This window comes from Tursiops truncatus, chromosome 10 (genome assembly GCF_011762595.2).
Source record: "Tursiops truncatus isolate mTurTru1 chromosome 10, mTurTru1.mat.Y, whole genome shotgun sequence".
Taxonomy (NCBI): Eukaryota; Metazoa; Chordata; class Mammalia; order Artiodactyla; family Delphinidae; genus Tursiops; species Tursiops truncatus.
This window is the reverse complement of record NC_047043.1, coordinates 35160662-35184183: the sequence shown is the minus strand read 5'-3', so window position 1 is coordinate 35184183 and position 23522 is coordinate 35160662. Positions and strand designations below refer to the sequence as shown.

The 23522-nt window shown below is 40.8% G+C and overlaps 1 protein-coding gene across 1 annotated transcript in view; it reads left to right on the top strand.

Moving 5' to 3' along the window:
• Positions 1–23522, top strand: part of DNAH8 (dynein axonemal heavy chain 8) — a 325865-nt gene that overhangs the window by 60702 nt on the left and 241641 nt on the right. Inside the window, exons 21-24 of the mRNA XM_019949887.3 lie at positions 13–132; positions 13563–13698; positions 14554–14669; positions 16830–16936. Coding sequence (XP_019805446.1) covers positions 13–132; positions 13563–13698; positions 14554–14669; positions 16830–16936 — 479 coding nt within the window. The remainder of the gene's footprint in view (positions 1–12; positions 133–13562; positions 13699–14553; positions 14670–16829; positions 16937–23522) is intronic.

Here is a 23522-nt window from a genome sequence, read left to right as displayed (position 1 = left end):
TCTCATTGGTAGATCAGTGACTTGTGTGAAATGCATATTGATACAGTTCTAAAGGAGATAGCCAAAACAGTGCTAATTTCCCTGCCGGAAAGCGGTGCTACCAAAGTAGAAGATATGTTGACACTCAATGAGGTATGCATTTATGTATTATACTTTATTCATAGAAATATTGGCTCATAAACCTAAAATGTGAATTTGCAATCTAAACGTAGAAATCTCTGTCCATGGCATTTAGACTTCTGGGGGCTTTTTGGACATCCTCAGCTCCAAAGACTTATAAGGTATCAACAGCTCAAGCCCAGGGTCACACCTTAGACATTATCTTAAAAATGTCCTCAGCCTCATGCTGGAGTCCCCTTGGGTCCTGTCAGTGCTCACTGCTCTTCTTCCTCTGTGCATGCTCCCACGGCAATGTCGTCTACACTCATGGTTTTAACTACCACATCCTTTCCCCTTAAGTCATCCATACACCTGGGCGTCATCCAGCCTCCTCTCCTCACTTCCATCCCCAAACCCAGTCAGTCTTTTAGGGCTTAGCCAGGTTTTGCCTCTTACTAAGATTCTGCTTGAATTGCCTCTTCTTTTCCATACCTACTACCCTTTTCTTAGGTCACGCTTTTATTTATTTAATTTTTGAGCAGAGAAAGGTTTATCGCAAGGGCCATGCAAGGAGAACGTGTAAGCTCATGCTCAAAAAGCCTGAACTCCAGATCAGGCTTTTAATGCTCATTTGAGTTGAGCATGTGATGTTGTGATCTTACTGGTTTCTCTGCTGCCATATTTGGCCCCATCATCCTCCACCTTGCCACCAAAGCTGATTGTGGAAACTCCCCAGCTTAAATCCTTCAATGGCGGTGGCACCCACCTAACCTCCTCAGCATCACATTATAGTGATCTTATTTGATTACCTATTTATCCTCCATTGGCTCAAAAGCACAAAGACAGGAACCCTGTCTAATCATTTTTGAGGCCTGGCATATAACACAGTCTTTCTCAAAAGCACTCACTTTATGTTTTGTTCAAAACGTAAAGTGAAGGCATTTTTCTTTCTTGCCTGCCTTGTGCTTCAGCTATACCCCCACCTTGCTGGTTTGGGTCACCTTGCTAATGTCCTTTTCAAGACAACCAAGGATGGCTCCATCTCAAGGGATCTAACCTGACCTATGGGAAACAGGTGCCTTTGCCTCTCTTTCTATGGAAATGCAGCTTCTTCTTCCCAGGACACCTTTCTGTGCCTTTTGGGCAGCCAGCCAGCATCTTGTTTCAGGACTACTTAGACATGGAGAAGCCCCTCTATTCCCAGATTGTAGAGGTCATGGATCAAGGTCTCTGAGTAGCTGTTTTGAAATTCCCTTCACTTATTTCTACCAAATCTCTATCAATGATCAAACTTCCCTTCTATAACCTCAAGGTGGGCAATGTGCTGAGGGTTACCTCCCCTGCTACCTTTGGATAAACTGCCTTTTTCATAATGTGTAGGATCTTAAAAGCATTTGTTCTCAGCGTTGGGGCCTTGGCTGTAACGGAGACAGCACTAAATGACCAATTATAACATCCTGTGTTCAGAGTATGCAAGTTTGAAATGATTATGTCTTCCTGGCCATTTTTCTCTTTTATCATTGTTAAGCTTTTTATCCTTAAAGTCTATTTTGTTTGCTATCAGTGTAGTTACACCAGCTCTTTTTGGTTATTATTATCCAGTTATATCTTTCTGTGTTCTGTTATTTTCAACCTTTCTGGGTTCTCCTATTTTAGGTTTTCTCTTGTAAAGAACATTTAGCTGGATTTTGTTTTTAATCTACTCTGAAAAATCTCTGTTTTTTAAAAATCGGTAATTTTAGTCTATTCACATTTATCCTATCAGTATATTTGGGTATACTTCTACTCTCTACCCTCTTACTTTGAATTTTCTATTTACCCAAACTTACTTATCTGTTTCTTGAAGTTACTTTTTATTCTTTTTCAAATATATGTGGTCTTTTATATAATCTTCTTCCTTTCTCTTTTTTAAATTCTACTTCTTCATTTAGATATTTAAAATATATTTTATAACAGTCCCATTATCTGAAGAAATTGGAGGTCTAATTCTGCTCTTTGCTGTCTCTGTCAAATCTTGCTCAGGGTGGCTTGTGTCTTCATGTTTTTAATATTTTGGATTGTGAGCTAATCTGCACATGTCTGTTTAGTTGAGAGCCTGTCTCTTTTTATTTGCTCCTGTGTGGTACCTAGGAGGTTTACCAACTCAGTCGATAGTTTGAGTTAGTTTCTCACACGATAGAATTTCCAAAATTCCAAGGCAGTATAGATATAATCTCAAGTCCTAAACCTGTGTGAGGTGAGATAGTGGTTGTAAATTTCCAAGGGAGACGTTATCCGTCTACCCCAGAGCCTCAACCAAGGTCGTTAACTGTGCTTGAGACCGCAGCCCTTGATTAGCCTGGTGACATGTGGGGGAAGGGGAAGGGTTCCAACCTCCTACCCTTGTGCAGGGATCCAAGGCCTCATGTAGTTTTTTGGTTATGGGAAAAAAACCTACAAAAGTTGTAGCTTCAGCTTACTTTTCATTTTAGGTCTGTGTCTTTTTCTGTGTGTGTGAGATATAATGTGTATACAGCAGATTGCACAAATCTTAAGTGCACTATTCAGTGAATGTTTTCCTATGACACACCCTTGTAACCTTCTCCAAGAGCAAGATTTTTTTTTAAAGATTTATTTATTATTAATTTATTTATTTTTGGCTGCGTCAGGTCTTAGTTGTGGCACACAGGATCTTCGTTGAGGCATGCGGTGTGCAGGCTTCTCTCTAGTTGTGGCATGTGGGTTTTCTCTTCTCTAGTGGAGGCACACGAGCTCAGTAGTTGTGGTGCGTGGGCTTAGTTGCCCCATGGTATGTGGGATCCTAGTTCCCTGACCAGGGTTCGAACCCGCGTTCCCTGCATTGTAAGGTGGATTCTTTACCACTGGACCCCAGGGAAGTCCCAATCCAAGAGCAAGATATTGAACATTTCCTTCACCGCAAGTGATTCCCTCCTGCTCCATTCCAGGCAACAAACATCCTCCACCCCAAAGTAATTACCATTTTGGCTTCTGTCACTGTATATCAGCTTTACCTGTTTTTGAACTTCACATAAATGGAATCATGCAGCATATATTCTTTTTTTCAAAGATTTTTTTTTTTTTGATGTGGACCATTTTTAAAGCCTTTATTGAATATGTTGTAATATTGCTTCTATTTTATGTTTTGGTGTTTTGCCCATGAGGCATGTGGGATCTTAGCTTCCCTGACCAGTGATCTAACCCGCGCGCCCTGCATTGGAAGGCAAAGTCTTTACTACGGGACTGCCAGGGAAGTCCCACACATATTCTTTTTGTCTGGCTTATTTTGCTCAGGGTCTGTGAGATTCATCTGTGTAGTTGTGTGCGATAGTGGGTTCTTTCATTCTCATTCATTGCTGACTAGTATTTAAATTTCTGAGTTTATTACAATTTATGTATCTGTTCTACTGTTGAAGGCATTTGGGTAGTTCATAGCTTTTGATTATACACTGAGCATTCTTGTGCATGGTTTTTTTTGTGTGAACCTAAGCACCTATTTTGGTGGGTATATTCCCATACGTGAAATTGCTGGGTCATAGTCATAGATCATGAATATATTTATCTTTCGTAGAAACTTTCTTTTTAGAGTTGATGTGTTTGAATTAGGAACTAAACAGGTTCACACATTGCATTTGATTCATATACCTCTTAAGTTTCTTTTTATCATCTCCCCTTTCTTTGCTTGTATCTTTTTTATTGCAGTAAAATATACATAACACAAAATTTATAATTTTAACCATTTTTTTAGTGTACAGTTCAGTGGCATTAAGTACATTCACAGTGTTCTGTAACCATTACCACCATCTGCTTCCAGAACTTTTTATTATCATCTACACAGGAACTCTGTACCTATTAAACAATAATTTCCCATTTCCCTCCCCTCCACCCCAGACCGTGGTAACCTCTATTCTACTTTCTATCTTTATGAATTTGCCTGTTCTATGTATGTCATGTAAGTGAAATCATACAACATTGTCCTTTTGTATCTGCCTCATTTCACTTAGCACAAGGTTAATCCATATTGTAGCATGTATCAGAATTTGATTCCTTTTTAGAGCTGGATAATATTCCATTGTATAGATATGCCACATTGTGTTTATCCATTCATCTGTTGGTAGATGTTTGGGTTAGCTATTGTGAATTAAGCTAGTATGAGCACTAGTGTATAATTATCTGAGTCCCTACTTTCAATTCTTTTGGGTATATACTCAGAGTGGAATTACTGGATCACATGTTAATTCTGTTTAGCTTTTGAGAAATCACCAGATATTTTTCCACGGTGGCCATACCATTTTACCTTCCCACCAGCAATGTACAGCAAGGGTTCCAATTTCTCCACCTGCTTGCTGACAGTTGTTATTTTCCACTTTTAAAGATTAAAGCATTTTTTGTAATAATCTGAATGGGTACGAAGTCTCATAGTGGTTTTGATTTGCCTTTTCCTAATGACTACTGATGCTGAGCATCTTTTCATGTGTTTATTGGCCATTTGTGTATTTCTTTGGGGGAATGTCTATTCAAGTTTTTTTTTTTTTTGCCATCTTCCTTCTTTTAATGCTCTTCATTTGTTGAAGAAATGGGATCATTTGTCCTATAGAATTTTCCATGTTCTAAATTTTGCTAATCATATCCTAGTAGTATGGTTTAACATATTAACATATTCTTCTATCCCCTGAGTTTCCTGTATATTTTAATTAGCTCTGGAGGATTGATTCAGTTCAGGTTCAATTACTTTTTCTTTTCCTGACTGAATAGTCCACAGGTGACACTGTGTACTTCCTATTGCATTACATCAGGAGGCACATTTTATCGCGCTGTTTCCCTTTTCGTGATATTAAGGTTAATTAGTGGGCTGAGGTGCAGTCAGCTTTATCCATTATCATAAAGTTTCCCACCAACCTTTCACCTGAAGAGTTTAGCAGCCTTTGATTATTATTGCCTAGAGCCATTATTGTTGCCTAGAGATTGCAAAATGTTGATTTTCTAATTTTAGCATTTATGGATAAAATATTTCTATAAAGAAGAAATTTCCCTCATTATCTGGTGGGTTACTGTGAAATAATGTTTGTACAGAAAAGTCAGGTTCAGTGCTTCAGTTTTTCTTTTATATACCAGTTTTCAAAATAATGAGTTGGCTAACATACCCATTGTGGTTTAAATTATTTAAAGATCATTATGAATATATGGATTATTATATATTTGAGGGATTCAGTCCATTGCAGTCATTATTCTTTTTTATGTTTAAATTTTCTCATCTTTGTCCAGTGGAATTCTACAGGCTGGCTTCTATGTTTCTGATGTGACTCCAGTAGTCTTTGAAAGCTTTCCTGCTTCCTGGAACCGTAGGAAATCTTAGGCTTATCTTGCACATTTCCTGCCCTGATTACTCATTTTTCCAGTCAGCCCTCATTCCTTTCAGTGTTACTTGTGGAAAATGGTATTTGGAGATCACAACCTAGGTGCTAGGAAAGGCACTCATTGTTAACTTTTAGCTATTCTTATAGTATTATTTCTGCATCTCTAACTAATATACTTGGGGTACTATTTCTTGAGTTGGCAAATAGAGTCTGCCCTATTTCCTGGGCTCCGTGTTATTTTAGGACGGAGAGCCCTTCAAATGCTGTGTGGGTCTTTTTTCACCAATTGAAATTTTCCAAAAAAGTCTCCGGTTTCCTGCCTGGGGATGAGGGGTAATTTCCTCCTTGTCATTTTCTTCTCACTCATTCTAGAACCTGACTGTATATACTTCATACCAGGTCTTACTGATAAACGAACAGCATATGAAGGAGTAGGGAAATTTCTACATTGGTTTCCTTCATTTTGTCTCCTTTACAATGAAAATCATTTCTGTTGGTATGTGCACATAACTGTTCTGACACTATCCACTGCTCAGTGGGGTGAAATTCACACTACCAAAGAAAATTTACTTTGGACATACGAACAAAAAACTTTCACGTGCATAGAAAAAGAAATAAGTCACACAAACGAGGCAAATTAGGATCGATTAAAGGTGACTGAGTGTGAATGTGCTGGTTACATTGATGGCACAAGTCAAAATACAGGAAGTGGAACTTTGAAGAGCACCTTTGTCAATCAGTATGCCGCAGTCACTTGCCCTAGAGGGATCTAAGATCTAGTAACACATGGGCTGCCTTCCCACAAGCCTATCACTAGGTGGACCATTACAGTGAAGACAGAATAACATATGTAATGACAAAGCAAGTTGGATAACACTTTGGGCAGAAATCAGTTTTGGAAACATGCTATATATAACGCTAATTTTGGGGGACAAATTTAGTTTGCACTAACCAGTGGTTTCAGACAATACTGGGAACCAGGGCTATTTGCAGTAATGACAAGTCCTCCTTATCTTGGAGCACCTAATTGTGGTTGTAGGACAGATTATGTTAATTATTAAAAAGCTACCTTGTGTTAGCTTCAAATCTGTCCTTCTACTCTATGACTCTGCAGATCACATTTATCCTTGGCCAGCTGGCTCCCTTTTAGGCTTTGCAGTGGGGGCGATAGGAGGCTGGACAAGAGAGAATGGGCTTGCTCGTTCCTGTTTTGCCTCTTGTTGCTGACGCCTTTACATGAGCTATAGCTCTTCACGCTGGCAGTGGCCACTAGTTCCAGGCCCTAGCTTTTTCCGGCCTTTCCGGAATCAGCCTTGTGTGCCTCTCAGATGTACCAGCTTCAGGAGGTCCCTCTCTGAGCTTCTGAGCCAGCAGTGCTAGCCAGGCACCTCCCTCACTTCCCAGTTCCAGGTTCCAATAACTGTACCCCCCTCCGTGGGCTCCCCCGCACCCCGGAACGGGCACTGCTTCCTGTGGTTACTGTCTCTCTGTGACCTCTGTGTCCCTTTTTGCCTTTTTGGTCATTTAATAGCTGTTTAACCAATTTTTTTTTTTTTTTAATAAATCTACTTATTTTATTTATTACTTTTTGGCTGCATTGGGTCTTCATTGCTGCGCGCAGGCTTTCTCTAGTTGCGGCAAGCGGGGGCCACTCTTTGTTGTGGTGCACAGGCTTCTCATTGCAGTGGCCTCTCCCGTTGCGGAGCACAGGCTCCAGGCACACGGGCTTCCGTAGTTGTGGCTCGTGGGCTCAGTAGTTGTGGCTCACGGGCTCTAGAGCGCAGGCTCAGTAGTTGTGGCGCACGGGCTTAGCCGCTCCGTAGCATGTGGGATCCTCCTGAACCAGGGCTCGAACCCGTGTCCCCTGCATTGACAGGCAGACTCTCAATCACTGCGCCACCAGGGAAGCCCTGTTAGACACAGTTGTTTTTTTTTTTAACTTTTTATGACCTACATAGTCAATCTTATTAAAGATATTTATTTATTTTTGGCTGTGTTGGGTCTTCGTTTCTGTGCAAGGGCTTTCTCCAGTTGCGGCGAGCCGGGGCCACTCTTCATCACGGTGCGCGGGCCTCTCACTATCGCGGCCTCTCTCGTTGCGGAGCACAGGCTCCAGAAGCGCAGGCTCAGTAGTTGTGGCTCACGGGCTTAGTTGCTCCGCGGCATGTGGGATCTTCCCAGACCAGGGCTCGAACCCGTGTCCCCTGCATTGGCAGGCGGATTCTTAACCACTGTGCCACCAGGGAAGTCCTAACCAATTTTTTATATTAAATTTTCTCGTTCTGTCTGTTAAAATAGCTGGTGTGGCATCTGTTTTCCTTATTGGACCCTGATTAACATACCTGTATATTGGTAGATAGACAAATGGAATAGAAAATTCAGGGAAATATTATGATCCAAGTTATGATAGGAAAACACCAGGAAATACATGAAAGGGTATTAAAACTTCTATCAGCAAATTCACCCTGGCTCCATGGAGACAGAAAGTAGATGAGTGGTTGCCAGGGCGGTGGAGATGGGGGAGTGAGGCCTGACTAATGGGAATGGGGATTCTTTTGGGGTGATGAAAATGTTCTGGAATTAGATAGCAGTGATGGTTGCCCAGCTCTGTGAAGATACTAAAAACCAATGAATTGTCCACTTGACAAGGGTATATCTGTGTTATATGAATTATATCTCAATTTTTAAAAATAGGAACACCCCCCTCCCCACCCATAAAATCAGTTTGGCTGCCTTCTGGTCCATCCCCGGCCCACTCCTCGGCGTTGCAGTCTGTTCTCCACTGACTTGTAAGAATGGTCTTATTAATCTTCAGTGACTAGTTAGTCTTCCCAAGAAGAGATGCTTTACTTTGTGTGGCCCCAGCTGGTAGTGACACCATATAGAGGCAGTTTGTGCAGTCTATTGTGCCATGGCATTATTTTGCCACTTGTTAAACAAAAGAGGATGGCTGGGCCACTGGGTCACCAACTGAGACAGGAAATTTCTTTGCAGTGGAATGTGTACATCTAAGTTTCTTACTCCTGGCTTTTATGGCAGTGTGAGTTGTCATGGTTATCTGGGATGATCTAATTCACCAAGGACCAAATGTGAGTTCTTTTTTTTTTTTTTTTTTTTTTTGCGGTATGCGGGCCTCTTACTGCTGTGGCCTCTCCCGTTGCGGAGCGCAGGCTCCAGACGCGCAGGCTCAGCGGCCATGGCTCACGGGCCCAGCCGCTCCGCGGCATGTGGGATCTTCCCAGACCGGGGCACAAACCCGTGTCCCCTGCATCGGCAGGCGGACTCCCAACCACTGTGCCACCAGGGAAGCCCCAAATGTGAGTTCTTTGATCAGGGTTCAGGTACTAGGATGGAGCTGGGAATATTGTGTATGGGACAGTGCCAGTGAAGATCCCAGCAAGGTGAAACACCTCAGGAGTTGCAAGGGAGAGAGTCATCAGCACTGCTGGGGCTGAAGGTACCAAAGAAGGAAACAGTGCTTTCAGAATCCAGTAAAAGTGGGGACCATATGGGAGGGCTCATCGCGTAGGAGCTGAGTTTGTGAAGAGACACAGCCTCTACCAGAGATGCAGCCCTACCGTCTTCTACCAAGGAGGGGGTGAGAGTTACCCGCCCTGCAGCTCTCTTATCTTCTGCTAGTGCTTCCCGTTGGGTCAAGCCCAACTGCAAGTCAGAGAATAAGGGAGCCCCAGGAGGCAGCTTCCCTCTGCACAGAGCAGGGCAGAGAAGAGCTGAGAATGGGTTGCAGGGGGCAAACGGAGAATAACCAGCACCTGGAGTGCCTGGCAAGATGGCCTTGACAGAGTTGCAGGGATTATTTATAGTTTTCTGAATTAAAGTCATGTAAATAGTTTGCACAGCCAGAGCTCTTGGTACATTGCTGACTGCTTCTGCATCCAACTCTTCTTTCCTTCTGGTTCCATGGAGAAAGTTCCCACCTCTTTTCAAAATTGAGTTGGCACCTCTTTTCAAAATTGAGTTCCCACCTCTTTTCAAAATCCACACACAGGCTGTAGATTCCATGCCTTTTTGCCTTCTTGGCAACCTTACTCCACCAGTCTTTCTTCCTCTTCTAGGTCTTCAGCTTTGTCCTCTCTACGGGACCCCTCCCGCCAGTAGTCTAATATACTCTCCCCTTTTCCTCGCCAACAAACAAAAACATTTGCATATCTTCTTCATTTCTTATTCACAACTAAACTTCTCCAAATGCTCACACATGCTGCTTTCACTTTCCCATCTCTCATTTCCCTGCTCCATTTTCCCCCCAGTTCCTGCTTCAAATTATTTCTGGTACTAGCTATTATTTTTGACAACTTTATTGAGATATAATTCACATACCATATAATTCACCCATTTAAAGTGTACAATTCAGTGGTTTTAGTATACTCAGAGACTTGTGCAGCTATCACCACAGTCAGTTTTAGAACTGTTCATCACCCCCAAAGAAATACCATACTCATTAGCAGTCATTACCAATTTCCTCTCAACCCTCCTAGCCCTGGGCAGCCACTATTCTACTTTCTGCCTCTACAGATTTGCTTATTGTAGGCATTTCATACAAAGGGAATCATATAGCATGTGGTATTTTGTGACTGGCGCTTCTGTCACTTAGCACAGTGTCTTCAAAGTTCATTCATATTGTCCCATGTATCCGTACTACATTTCTTTTTACTGCTGAATAATAGTGCATTGTATGGATGGACCACGTTTTAGTTATCCATTCATCAGTTGATGGACATATAGGTTGTTTCCACTTTTTGGCCATTATGAATAATGCTGCTGTGAACATAAATGTACAAGTTTTGCAAGGACACGTTTTCATTTCTCTTGGATGTATATTTAGGAGTGGAATTGTTGGGTCATATGTTAACTCCAAGTTTAACCCTTTGAAGAACTGGCAGACTTCTCCAAAGTAGCTGCATTGTTTTACATTCCCACCAGCAGTGTATGAGGGTTCCAAGTTCTCTGCATCCTTGCCAACACTTATTATTAGTGGTTTTTTTTTTTTTTTTGCGGTACGCGGGCCTCTCACTGCTGTGGACTCTCCCGTTGTAGAGCACAGGCTCCGGATGCGCAGGCTCAGAGGCCATGGCTCACGGGCCCAGCCGCTCTGTGGCATGTGGGAACTTCCCAGACCGGGGTGTGAACCCATGTCCCCTGCATCGGCAGGCAGACTCTCAACCACTGCGCCACCAGGGAAGCCCTATTTGTGGTTTTGATTATAGCCTTCCTAATGGAGTAAAGTGGTATCTCATTGTGGCTTAAATTTGTATTTCCCTAATTGCTAGTGATGTCGAACACTTTTTCATGTGCTTATTAACCTGTTATGTGCCTTCTTTTAGTAATGTCTATTCAAATCCTTTGCTCATTTTAAAATTGGATGATCTGTCTTTTTATGTTTTAGTTGTGATAGTTCTTTGTATGTTCTAGATACTAGTCCCGTATCAGATTGCAAAATTTTTCTCCCAGTCTGTGGGTTGTCTTTTCACTTTCTTGATGGTGTCCTTTGAAGGCCCAAAGTTTTAAATTTTGGTGATGTCCAGTTCATCTATATATTTTTTTGCTGTTGCTTTGCTTTGGTGTCATATCTAAGAAAAATTTGTCTAATCCAAGATCATGAAGATCCATACTTATGTTTTTTTAAAGAGTTTTATAGTTTTTGCCCTTACATTTATTTACTTTAAAAAATTATTTATTTATTTTTGGCTGCTTTGGGTCTTCATTGCTGCTCCCGGGCTTTCTCTAGTTGTGGTGAGTGGGGGCTACTCTTTGTTGCGGTGCGCGGGCTTCTCATTGCAGTGAGTTCTCCTGTTGTGGAGCACAGGCTATAGGTGCACGGACTTCAGGAGTTGCGGCTCGCAGACTCTAGAGCACAGGCTCAGTAGCTGTGGAGCAAGGGCTTAGTTGCTCTGCGGCATGTGGGATCTTCCTGGACCAGGGATCGAACCAGTGTCCCCTGCATTGGCAGGCGGATTCTTAACCACTGCGCCACCAGGGAAGTCCCTCGCCCTTACATTTAGATCTATGCTTCATTTTAAGTTAGTTTTTGTGTACGGTCCAAGGATCTACTTTCATTATTTTGCAAGTGGATATTCAGTGATCCTAGCACCAATTATCAAATTCCATTAACTTTATTATTATATAGTATTGGAAACATACAGAAGAATTTATGTGGCATCTTCCCACTTATTCCTGTGACCCTGTTCTTTTAACATAAAAGCTGACTTTATGTTATTTTGTCTAGGTTTCCAGAGATATCATGGGAGTACCAAGATAAACATATGTGTTTAATCTGTCATGTTTGACTAGTAGTCTGGTTTCTTTCTTAGGGATTTCAAAGCAAATGGAGGGGGTGTGTAAATAAACACGTGTGTCCAGTCTTCCATGATCAGCTGTGAGTGTCCACTTGCTTAACACTTGTTTTCCTTGCTAGACTGAAGTGGCTCTCAACCACCATTGTCATTCCAAAGGTTAACACTGTGTTGAATAAATTAGAAAGGGTGTAATGAGCGAATGATGAAGCAAAATCTGAAGAGTTCGTGGGGGTGGGGAGGATCAGAGAGTGCCTTCAGGTGGGAGGAGGAACACCGTTTCCCCTGAGACTGAGAAAAGATGAAGGTGGGTTCAGATGCAGATGAGGTGGTGTAAATCGGGGGGACAAACTTGCAAGTCTCTCTCTCTCAATCTAGTAGCCAAGAAAGGAACACATGAAGGCAGTACAGAGGGAATATGGGATCTCCCAAGACTTATCTGGGGAGAGGTTGCATAGATAGGCTCGGGTTCCTTTGCAGAGGTGATTTTGAAGGCCCAAGTTGGCTGCTACCATTTACTTTTCTCTTTCCTAAGACGCATGGACATTGTATGTTAAAGGGCCTATTCAATTTTATAATCCAGTTTTCTTTTCTGAATTTAGTTCTGCACTTCTTCCTAAAGCCTTTGCTGACTATTAGAAAAGTTCAAAAGGCAAAAAGCACAGGCTTTTAGAATCACACAAAGCTGGTTTCAAACCCCTATTCTTACCACCTACTGTGTGACCTTGCGCAAATTTTTAATTCTTTCTGAGAGTCAGTTTTCTCATCTGTGAAATGGGTACAGTAATATTACCTATCCCAAGAGGTTGTCATTTAGTTAAATGAGTTCATACACATAAAGCTCTTAAATTGATGCCTGGCATACAACATCATGCTCATTTAAAAACCTTATCACATTTGAATCTCAAAACAACACTTTGGATTGTCCTTTTCATTCTTTTTCTTTTTTTAAAAAAATAAGTTTATTTATTTATTTATTTAGCTGCATTGGGTCTTTTGTTGCTCCGTCGGGGCTTTCTCTAGTTGCGGCGAGCGGGGGCTACTCTTTGTTGTGGTGCACAGGTTTCTCATTATGGTGGCTTCTCTTGTGTCAGAGCATGGGCTCTAGGTGCGCAGGCTTTGGTAGTTGTGGCACACAGGCTCAGTAGTTGTGGCTCACGGGCTCTAGAGTGCAGGCTCAGTAGTTGTGGCACAAGGGCTTAGTTGCTCCGTGGCATGTGGGATCTTCCCGGACCAGGGCTCGAATCCGTGTCCCCTGCATTGGCAGGCAGATTCTTAACCACTGCACCACCAGGGAAGTCCCTGGATTGTCCTTTTAAAAAACCATTTCTCATTTTCAACTTTGACATCTTCATCTCCTAGGCCTTTAGGCTTCTTTCTTTTTGCCCATATGAATGGGACTGTAGATCTCTGTGTGTGAATGAGTCAGGTAAGGTGAAAAACTTTGAATTTGCAACTTCTCTGGCAGTCCAGTGGTTAAAACTCCACGCTTCCACTACAGGGGTGCAGGTTCGATCCCTGGTCGGGGAGCTAAGATCCCGCATGCCACGTGGTGCGGCCAAAAAAAAAAAAAAAACTTTGAATTTTTCTTCTTTCTCCTTTTCTTTGCTTGAGACTTAGCAGCTGTCTCAAGCTGCTTTTAGCCATTGACACTTTGGGGTCTGAAACATTATGCTATTGGCCACTATCTCTAGGTATTTTCAAATGGCATTAGAGTTTGATAAGTTGAAGTCGTATTAATAAATTTCACAGTAGTTTTAAGTATCTGGAAATTAATAGTCATTTCTTTACTTAATAGACATACACAAAAGAATGGGCTGAGGTTCTAAACCACAAAAGTAAGCACGTGGAAGAAGCTGTCAAAGAACTTATATCAATATTTGAGACTATTTATGAAGTTAAATACAGTGGGAAAACAGCAAAACAGTTACCAGGTAATGTGGCTGGTTACAATGTTTGAATCACAAGTGTTACAGATACGTTCTCAAGTAGGCACCTTGTGCCTAGCAGGCACCAAAATTCCAGACTCCCAGAAGGAGAGCAGATGTTCAGCATAAACCACACCGTTTGCAATTTAGGCACAGTGAGCCCTTTTTATGAATGAGGGAATGGTGGGCACCCCTCTGAAATCCAAGTTCATAGATACTTACTGGGGACCAACCTTGCAAGCAGGCCCTTCCATGGATAGCAGTCTCTGGCCTGCTATGTTAACTTTTTTTTTTTGGTACAGCATTCCACTATGCTGGCTGTCACACTGAGTGGGGATGGCATCTAGTGAGTAGAGGCCAGGGACGCTGCTGAATATCCTCTATGGCATAGGACAGCTGCAACAACAAAGCCTGTCAGTAGCGCTGAGGTTGAGAAACTCCAGCTTAAACAAGTATTCGCCGCATCTCTTCTTTCTCTGAGAGGTTTTCCACTTAGTTTAAGTAGTTTTCATCAGAAGTATCAAAAACACGAACATGTCAGCTTAAGATGGCAAACCCAAAAGGTAAACAGGTATTTTAGAAAGAGAGCCTGTAAAATAACCCCTCTTTAAATGTTTCTTAATTCTAGATACTAATACAGAGTACAGTATATTTAAAGAGTGTATTTCTTAATAGAATGTTAATTCTTTTGAGATGGGTGATTTAAATTGAATTCAAGGGTGATTTCTCCCAGCAACAAATTTTTAATTTTTAAATTAAGAATTCTTTTAAGAAGGACCTTCCTAAGAAGGTTTGGTTGCATAGAATAAACCAAATGCCAAGTATTAACTGTTATATTTTTGTTTTATCTTTTATCTATAGAACAGAGAAAACATGTTGTTTTTGGAAGTGAAACAGAAGAGGGTGAAAGTGTTGATTATGAGACTAATATTGTGCCTGAGGTTGATGTTAATCATAAAGAAGATGAATTTAAAAAGGTATTTATTGTAAAGCAACCTTATGCAATTTCACAGAATTATGACTTATAGGATTGTAGATAACCCCAAATGGTGGTTTTTTTTTTTTCCAGGCAGTTCTGCAAGCAGTCTGTGTGGATTTATAACAAAATCCAGAAAATATAATTTTCAGTTCTACACTGTAGCATCTGACAAGACACAGCAATCCTTACAGTTTTCCCCAGCACTGTCAACTTTTAATGCTATTCTATCAATTACAGTTTATATAGTTGTCTCCCCTATTGTGACTGACCGTGTTTTCTTATGTAGTAAATGTCACATCTGGGATTGTAGTGCCAATCCATTTGACTCAAAGTGGAGAACTTTGTTCTCAGTTATTGTTTTTGATAGAATTACCTGTATTGCAAGACCGGGTTTTGATTCTCTTGGGGTCCAGGGATCTGCATTTTTTATTAACACTGTGGATTCTCCCGCAGGAGAAACCCTAGGTGGGCAGATTCTCACATTATGCTGAGCTGTGTTGAGAATGAAAGTTGAGGAGGAGACATGGGGATTCTTCATCCTTCTTAGGCCTTCTTAGGCCTTCTGGTCGTGCATCAACTCTAAATGCCACTCTCACATTTGTACCAATTTGTGCTTTCTCCTGCTTCCGTCAGTTTTCTTTTAATCCTCCGTACTCATCTTTTTTTTTTTTTTTTTTTAATTTTTAATTTATTTTTGGCTGTGTTGGTCTTAGTTTCTGTGCGAGGGCTTTCTCCAGTTGCAGCGAGCGGGGGCCACTCTTCATCGCGGTGCACGGTCCTCTCACTATCACAGCCTCTCGTTGCGGAGCACAGGCTCCAGATGCGCAGGCTCAGTAGTTGTGGCTCACAGGCCCAGTTGCTCCGCGGCATGTGGGATCCTCCCAGACCAGGGCTCGAACCCGTGTCCCCTGCATCGGCAGGCAGACTCTCAACCACTGCGCCACCAGGGAAGCCCCGTACTCATCTTTTCATTCTTTCTCCATTTTACATTCTTTTACACTCTCTAACCCCTACCCTAACACAGTCTTGGAAATAAACAGCACACGTTTGTTTCACTTTCACCTTCTGGCTCAAGGATGCTATCACTAATTGATCGGGAAACACTTTCCCGCTGAGTCTAGATTTTAGCTGTAGATTGCTTCTCAATACCATGCACCAGGCAGCCACTATCAGTTGGTGGGGGTCAGCAGGAGAGTTCTTCGCTTCCAGCTGCATTCCCTTTGACACTGGCTGGGGTCCTTAGAGCAAGACTGAGTACCATCAGAGCCTCTCAAGATGGGAGATCACTTAGAGCTGCATCAGTGCAGACATCTCCTAAACAGCCTCTGCCTCTCAAATCCACCTTCCACATCGCTTCCACAGTGGTCTAACGTAAACATCTGATTATGTCATGCCTGCTCTTTAGCCTGGTAGTTGACCAACCCAATCATATTCCTCTTTGTTCACACCTGATAAGCCTCCCTTCTGACTCAACTCAACCTGGCTGGCCCACCCAGACTCAGAGGGTCAGGGTGTAGGGTGGAGAGGAACAGTGTGGCCAGAGCCTGGCTCCGGATGTGTGAATCACTGTGCAAGCAAGACGTAGTGCCCAGATTCCTGCCCAGGCTCAATATTTATTCTGTGCTCTGACCAATAAATGTGGCTACTTCTTCTCTGGTGGGAAAGAAGGGCTTGCAGAGAGGGACAAACCATGGTGCCAGGACGGTGGAAGTTTCATCCTATGTATTTTGGTATCATACATTTTAAAATATGTTTATCCACCAAGCTGAGATTTTTGAGGTTGGAGACTACATATCCTCTTGTGCCCATACCTCTAAGCATTGAAAAGTGCACCACACTTAAGTGCTTCAGTTTTGTTGAGTGAATTATTGAATATTGAGCAAACCAGGATTATTTTCAATTAGCTGTTTTTGAATTTTGGCTTTTGAGTAATGCCTTATAATTTGCTAGGGTGTTTATGAAAGCACACCTTTCATGTATTCTTACTTGTTTAAAAAAACAAGTAATTTAGGATTGAATTTATTTCTACAATATAATTGAAATTGTATAGTTTATTATTTTTCATCTTTCGCATGTCACTTCTAATATTGTATTATTGCTTTGGAGGTGTTAGAGTTTTTATTTTTTGTACCAAATTTAATATGATTTCTCATTACAGGAATGTAAAGAGGTCTACGCTTTTTTCTCTCATCAATTACTAGACAGTCTTCAAAAAGCTACACGGTTATCTTTGGACACAATGAAAAGAAGAATATTTGTTGCCAGGCAAGTTGAAAATATGCTAAATATGTCTGGTAAAACTATCACAGCATAACACTAAAGCACTTTTTATTTTTATTAATTAATTTTAATAATTGTAAAATTTAAAACACGGCATTTATGAAAAGACTGTATGAAAACAAGCGTGTAATACTGCAAGAACACTGATAAATGAACAGCCATGTTCCTAGCACCCAGGCCAAGACAAAGAACACTGAACACTACCAGTACCCTTACTGGTCCTTCCTCTGCTCACCCAAAGGTAACCACTATCCTGAACTTGATGTTTATCATTGTCTTGGTTTGCCTGACAGTTTACCCCATGTTTGTATCATTTAATTTGCCTGTATTTGAACTGTGTTCAGTATTGCTTTTGAGATGCATCTATGCTGATAGATTGGGTTGTTTCCAGTTTGGGCTATTGTGAACATTCTTGTGCCTGTCTCCTGCTGCACCTGCTCAGAGTGGAATGGCTGGGCCCTGGGCTGTGTGCATGCCTCAATTTACCAGGCAGTGCCTAGCATGAGAGTGCCTATGGATCCTCATCCTTGCACACAGTTGGTGTCATGCAATTAAAAAATTGTTGCCAGCATATAGGGTGTGAAATGGCGTATCACTGGGATTTAAATCATTTAAATCATTTTCCTGGTTACTGATGAGGTTAAACATATTTTCATGTTTATGAGCCATTTGTGCTTTCTCTTTTTAAAAATTTGCCTTCCCTTCCCTTTCTTTCCCCCTCTCTTCCTCCCTCCCTCCCTCCTCCTCTTTCCCTCCCTTGTTTCTTCCTTCCTTCTGCCTGTTTTTCTATTGGATTGGATTTATTCATGGGTGGTCTCAATATATTATTTTGTTGATGATACTTTTAAACTCCTATTTATGATATTCTTTGCTGAGTTTAAAAATATTCAAATCTATCAGTCTTTTCCTTAGTAGTTTGTGATTTTTATGTCTTTTAAAAGAAATCTTTCTGTACTTCATAATATCTTCTAAAAGTTTTAAAGTTTTATCTTTTGCAGTTAGGGGTTTAATCCACATGGTATTTATTTTGTGTTTAGTGTGAGGTAGGAGACCAGTATATTTTTTCCCATATGGTTAATTAGTTAAAAGAAAATTAATTTTCCTTTTGGGATGGTTATTTAAATTACACTGAATCTATAGGTAGATTTGGAGAGAATTAGCATCCTTACAATATTGAGTCTTCCATTCAGAGTCATGGATTATCTGTCCATTTATTTGTCTTTTTTATTACTTCTCAATGAAGTTTTGTAATTCCCTGTGTAAAAGTCTTCTACATTTTTGTTAGGTTTATTCCTTGGTTATTCATTGCTGAATTTTAATTTACTTGCACTATTAAAATCTCCCAATGTGATAGTGAAGTTGTCAAATTTTCCTTCTGTTTCAGTCGTTGTTTTATATCTTTTAAGACTGTGTTGTTAGGTGCATGTGATGTCATATAGTTAAGTCCGCCTAGAACACTGTTTATTTTATTTTTATTTGATGAGCCTCTTTATCCATATTAATCTTGATTTCTCAAATTATTTTTAGTCTGTCATTAATTTTACTTTCCCAGATTTTTTGGTATACCTTTTCTATCCCTTCATTTAATTTTTTCTGTGAAGCTTTTTTGTTTTACCTTTTAAAAGCATAATATACCTGATATATTTTAATATTGACATAGAGTTGATTTACAATGTTGTGCCAGTCTCTGCTGTACAGCAAAGTGACTCAGTTATACACATATATATAGATACATTCTTCTTTTATGTTCTTTTCTATTATGGTTTATCACAGGATGTTGAGTATAGTTCTCTGTGCTATACATTAGGACCTGTTGTTTATCCATTCTAAATGTAGTAGTTTGCATCTACCAACCCCAAACTCCCAGTCCATCCCTCTCCCTCCCTCCCTCACCCTTGGCAACCACAAGTCTGTTCCCTATGTCTATGAGTCTTATACCTGATATTTTTATTTAATCTGATTATTTCTGCCTTTTAAAGAGTTTAATCTGCTTACATTTTTGTGATTTTTTAATATAGTTACACTTAATTTATGACATTTTATTTTGTGGTTTCTTACTATCCTTTGTCTGGTTCATTTATTATCTGTTCCCTTTGGAATGGATAATTTTTCCCTTTTATTCTCTTTCCTATACTTAAGTTCTTTCAGTAGTTACCTTCAAATTTAGAATACATATATTTAGCTATATTTTTAAAAAAGTACTGTGTATAGTTTTTTCAATTTTCTCATTTCTAACTACAAGGGCCTTGGCATGAAGTCTATCTACTTTCTCATTCTTTTATTTTTTTATTTATTTTAACATCTTTATTGGAGTATAATTGCTTTACAATGTTGTGTTACTTTCTGCTGTATCACAAAGTGAATCAGTTATATGTATACATATATCCCCATATACCCTCCCTCTTGCGTCTTCCTCCCACCCTCCCTATCCCACCCTTCTAGGTGGTCACAAAGCACTGAGCTGATCTCCCTGTGCTATGCAGCTGCTTCCCACTAGCTATCTATTTTACATTTGGCAGTGTATATATGTCCATGCTACTCTCTCACTTCATCCCAGCTTACTCTTCTCCCTTCCTGTGTCCTCAAGTCCATTCTCTATGTCTGCATCTTTATTCCTGTCCTGCCCCTAGGTTCATCAGAAGTTTTTTTTTTTTTTTTTAGATTCCATATATATGTGTTAGCATATGGTATTTGTTTTTCTCTTTCTGACTTACTTCACTCTGTATGACAGACTCTATGTCCATCCACCTCACTACAAATAACTCAATTTCATTTCTTTTTATGGCTGAGTAATATTCCATTGTATATATGTGCCACATCTTCTTTATCCATTCATCTGTCGATGGACACTTAGGTTGCTTCCATTTCCTGGCTATTGTAAACAGTACTGCAATGAACATTGTGGTACATGACTCTTTTTGAATTATGGTTTTCTCAGTGTATATGCCCAGTAGTGGGATTGCTGGGTCATATGGTAGTTCTATTTTTAGCTTTTTAAGTAAGCTCCATACTGTTCTCCATAGTGACTGTATCAATTTACATTCCCACCAACAGAGCAAGAGAGTTCCCTTTTCTCCACACCCTCTCCAGCATTTATTGTTTGTAGATTTTTTTTTTTTTTCGGTATGCGGGCCTCTCACTGTTGTGGCCTCTCCTGTTGCGAAGCACAGGCTCCAGACGCTCAGGCTCAGCGGCCATGGCTCACGGGCCCAGCCGCTCCGCAGCATGTGGGATCTTCCCGGACCGGGGCACGAACCCATGTCCCCTGCAACGGCAGGCGGACTCTCAACCACTGTGCCACCAGGGAAGCCCTGTTTGTAGATTTTTTGATGATGGCCATTCTGACCGGTGTGAGGTGATACCTCATTGTAGTTTTGATTTGCATTTCTCTAATGATTAGTGATGTTGAGCATCCTTTCATGTGTTTGTTGGCAATCTGTATAACTTCTTTGGAGAAATGTCTATTTAGGTCTTCTGCCGATTGGGTTGTTTGTTTTTTTGATACTGGGCTGCATGAGCTGCTTGTATATTTTGGAGATTAATCCTTTGTCAGTTACTTCATTAGCAAATATTTTCTCCCATTCTGAGGGTTGTCTTTTCGTCTTGTTTATGGTTTCCTTTCCTTTGTAAGTTTCATTAGGTCCCATTTGCTTATTTTTGTTTTTATTTCCATTTCTCTAGCAGATGGGTCAAAAAGGATCTTGCTGTGATTTATGTCAAAGAGTGTTCTTCCTATGTTTTCCTCCTAAGAGCTTTATAGTGTCAGCCCTTACATTTAGGTCTTTAATCCATTTTGAGTTTATTTTTGTGTATGGTGTTAGGAAGTGTTCTAATTTCATTCTTTTACATGAGCTGTCCAGTTTTCCCAGCACCACTTACTGAAGAGGCTGTCTTTTCTTCACTGTATATTCTTGCCTCCTTTATCAAAGATAAGGTGACCATATGTGCGTGGGTTTATCTCTGGGCTATTTATCCTGTTCCATTGATCTATATTTCTGTTTTTGTGCCAGCACCATACTGTCTTGATTACTGTAGCTTTGTAGTATAGTCTGAAGTCAGGGAGCCTGATGCCTCCAGCTCTGTTTTTCTTTCTCAAGATTAATGTGCCATTTAAAGCTTGTGTTTCTTTATTTATTTTCGTTTTGGATGATCTGTCCTTTGGTGAAAGTGGGTTGTTAAAGTCCCCTACTATGATTGTGTCACTGTCGATTTCCCCTTTTATGGCTCTTAGCATTTGCATTATGTATTGAGGTGCTCCTATGTTGGGTGCATAAATATTTACAATTGTTATATCTTCTTCTTGGATTGATCCCTTGATCATTATGTAGTGTCCTTCTTTGTCTCTTGTAATAGTCTTTATTTTAAAGTCTATTTTGTCTGATATGAGAATTGCTACTCCAGCTTTCTTTTGATTTCCATTTGCATGGAATATCTTTTTCCATCCCCTCACTTTCAGTCTGTATTTGTCCCTACGTCTGAAGTGGGTCTCTTGTAGACAGCATATATACAGGTCTTATTTTTGTATCCATTCAGATAGTCCATTCTTTTGGTTGGATCATTTAATCCATTTACATTTAAGGTAATTATCGATATGTCTGTTCCTATTACCATTTTCTTAATTGTTTTGGGTTTGTTATTGTAGGTCTTTTCCTTCTCTTGTGTTTCCTGCCTAGGGAAGTTCCTTTAGCATTTGTTGAAAAGCTGGTTTGGTGGTGCTGAATTCTCTTAACTTTTGCTTGTCTGTATAGATTTTAATTTCTCCTTTGAATCTGAATGAGATCCTTGCTGGGTAGAGTAATCTTGGTTGTAGGTTTTTCCCTTTCATCACTTTAAAGCCACTCCCTTTTGGCCTGCAGAATTTCTGCTGAAAGAAGAAATCTTATGGGGATCCTTTTGTATGTTATTTGTTGCTGTTCCCTTGCTGCTTTTCATATTTTTTCTTTGTACTTAATTTTTGATAGTTTGATTAATATGTGTCTTGGTGTGTTTCCCCTTGGATTTATCCTGTATGGGACTCTCTGCGCTTCCTGGACTTGATTGACTATTTCCTTTCCCATGTTAGGGAAGTTTTCAACTGTAATCTCTTCAAATATTTCCTCAGACCCTTTCTTTTTCTCCTCTTCTTCTGGGACCCCGTAATTCAAATGTTCATGTGTTTAATGTTGTCCCAGTGGTCTCTGAGACTGTCCTCAGTTCTTTTCATTCTTGTTTCTTTATTCTGCTCTGCAGTAGTTATTTCCACTATTTTATCTTCCAGGTCTCTTATGCGTGCTTCTGCCTCAGTTATTCTGCTATTGATTCCTTCTAGAGAATTTTTAATTTCATTTATTGTGTTGTTCATCATTTTTTTTTGCTCTTTAGTTTTTCTAGGTCCTTGTTAAACGTTTCTTGTATTTTCTCCATTCTATTTCCAAGATTTTGGTTCATCTTTACTATCATTACTCTGAATTCTTTTTCAGGTGGACTGCCTATTTCCTCTTCATTTGTTTGGTCTGGTGGGTTTTTACCTTGCTCCTTCATCTGATGCATATTTCTCTGTCTTCTCATTTTGTTTAACTTACTGTGTTTGGGGTCTTCTTTTTGCTGGCTGCAGGTTCATAGTTCCTGTTGTTTTTGGTGTCTGCCCCCAGCGGGTAAGGTTGGTTCAGTGGGTTGTGTAGGCTTCCTGGTGGAGGGGACTGGTGCCTGTGTTCTGGTGGATGAGGCTGGATCTTGTCTTTCTGGAGGGCAGGGCCACGTCCGGTGGTGTGTTTTGGGGTGACTGTGAACTTAGCATGATTTTAGGCAGCCTCTCTGTGAATGGATGTGGTTTTGTTCCTGTCTTGCTAGTTGTTTGGCATGGAGTGTCCAGCACTGGAGCTTGCTGGCTGTTGGCTGGAGCTGGTTCTTAGCGTTGAGACAGAGATTTCTGGGAGAGCTCTCGCCAATTGATATTACATGGAACTGGTAGGTCTCTGGTGGTCCCATGTCCTGCACTCAGCTCTCCCACCTCAGAAGCTCAGGCCTGACACCAGGCCTGAGCACCAAGACCCTCTCAGCCACATGGCTCAGAAGAAAAGGGAGAAAGAAAAGAAAGAAAAAAACATAATAAAAAATATAATTAGAATAAGAAATTTTTTAAGTAATAATAATAATAAAAAAGAAGAGAGTGGGGCTTCCCTGGTGACGCAGTGGTTGAGAGTCCGCCTGCCGATGCAGGGGACACGGGTTCGTGCCCCGGTCCGGGAAGATCCCACATGCCGCGGAGCGGCTGGGCCCGTGAGCCATGGCCGTTGAGCCTGCGCGTCCGGAGCCTGTGCTCCGCAACGGGAGAGGCCACAACAGTGAGAGGCCCGCGTACCGCAAAAAAAAAAAAAAAAAAGAAGAGAGTGAAGAAACAATAAACAAATCCACCAATGATAACAGCACTAAAAACTATACTAAGATAAACATAAAAGTCAGAAACAAATCAGTCACAGACAGCAAACCCCAAGTCTACAGTTGCTCCCAAAGTCCACTGCCTCAATTTTGTGATGATTCATTGTCTGTTCAGGTATTCCAGAGATGCAGGGTACATCACATTGATTGTGGG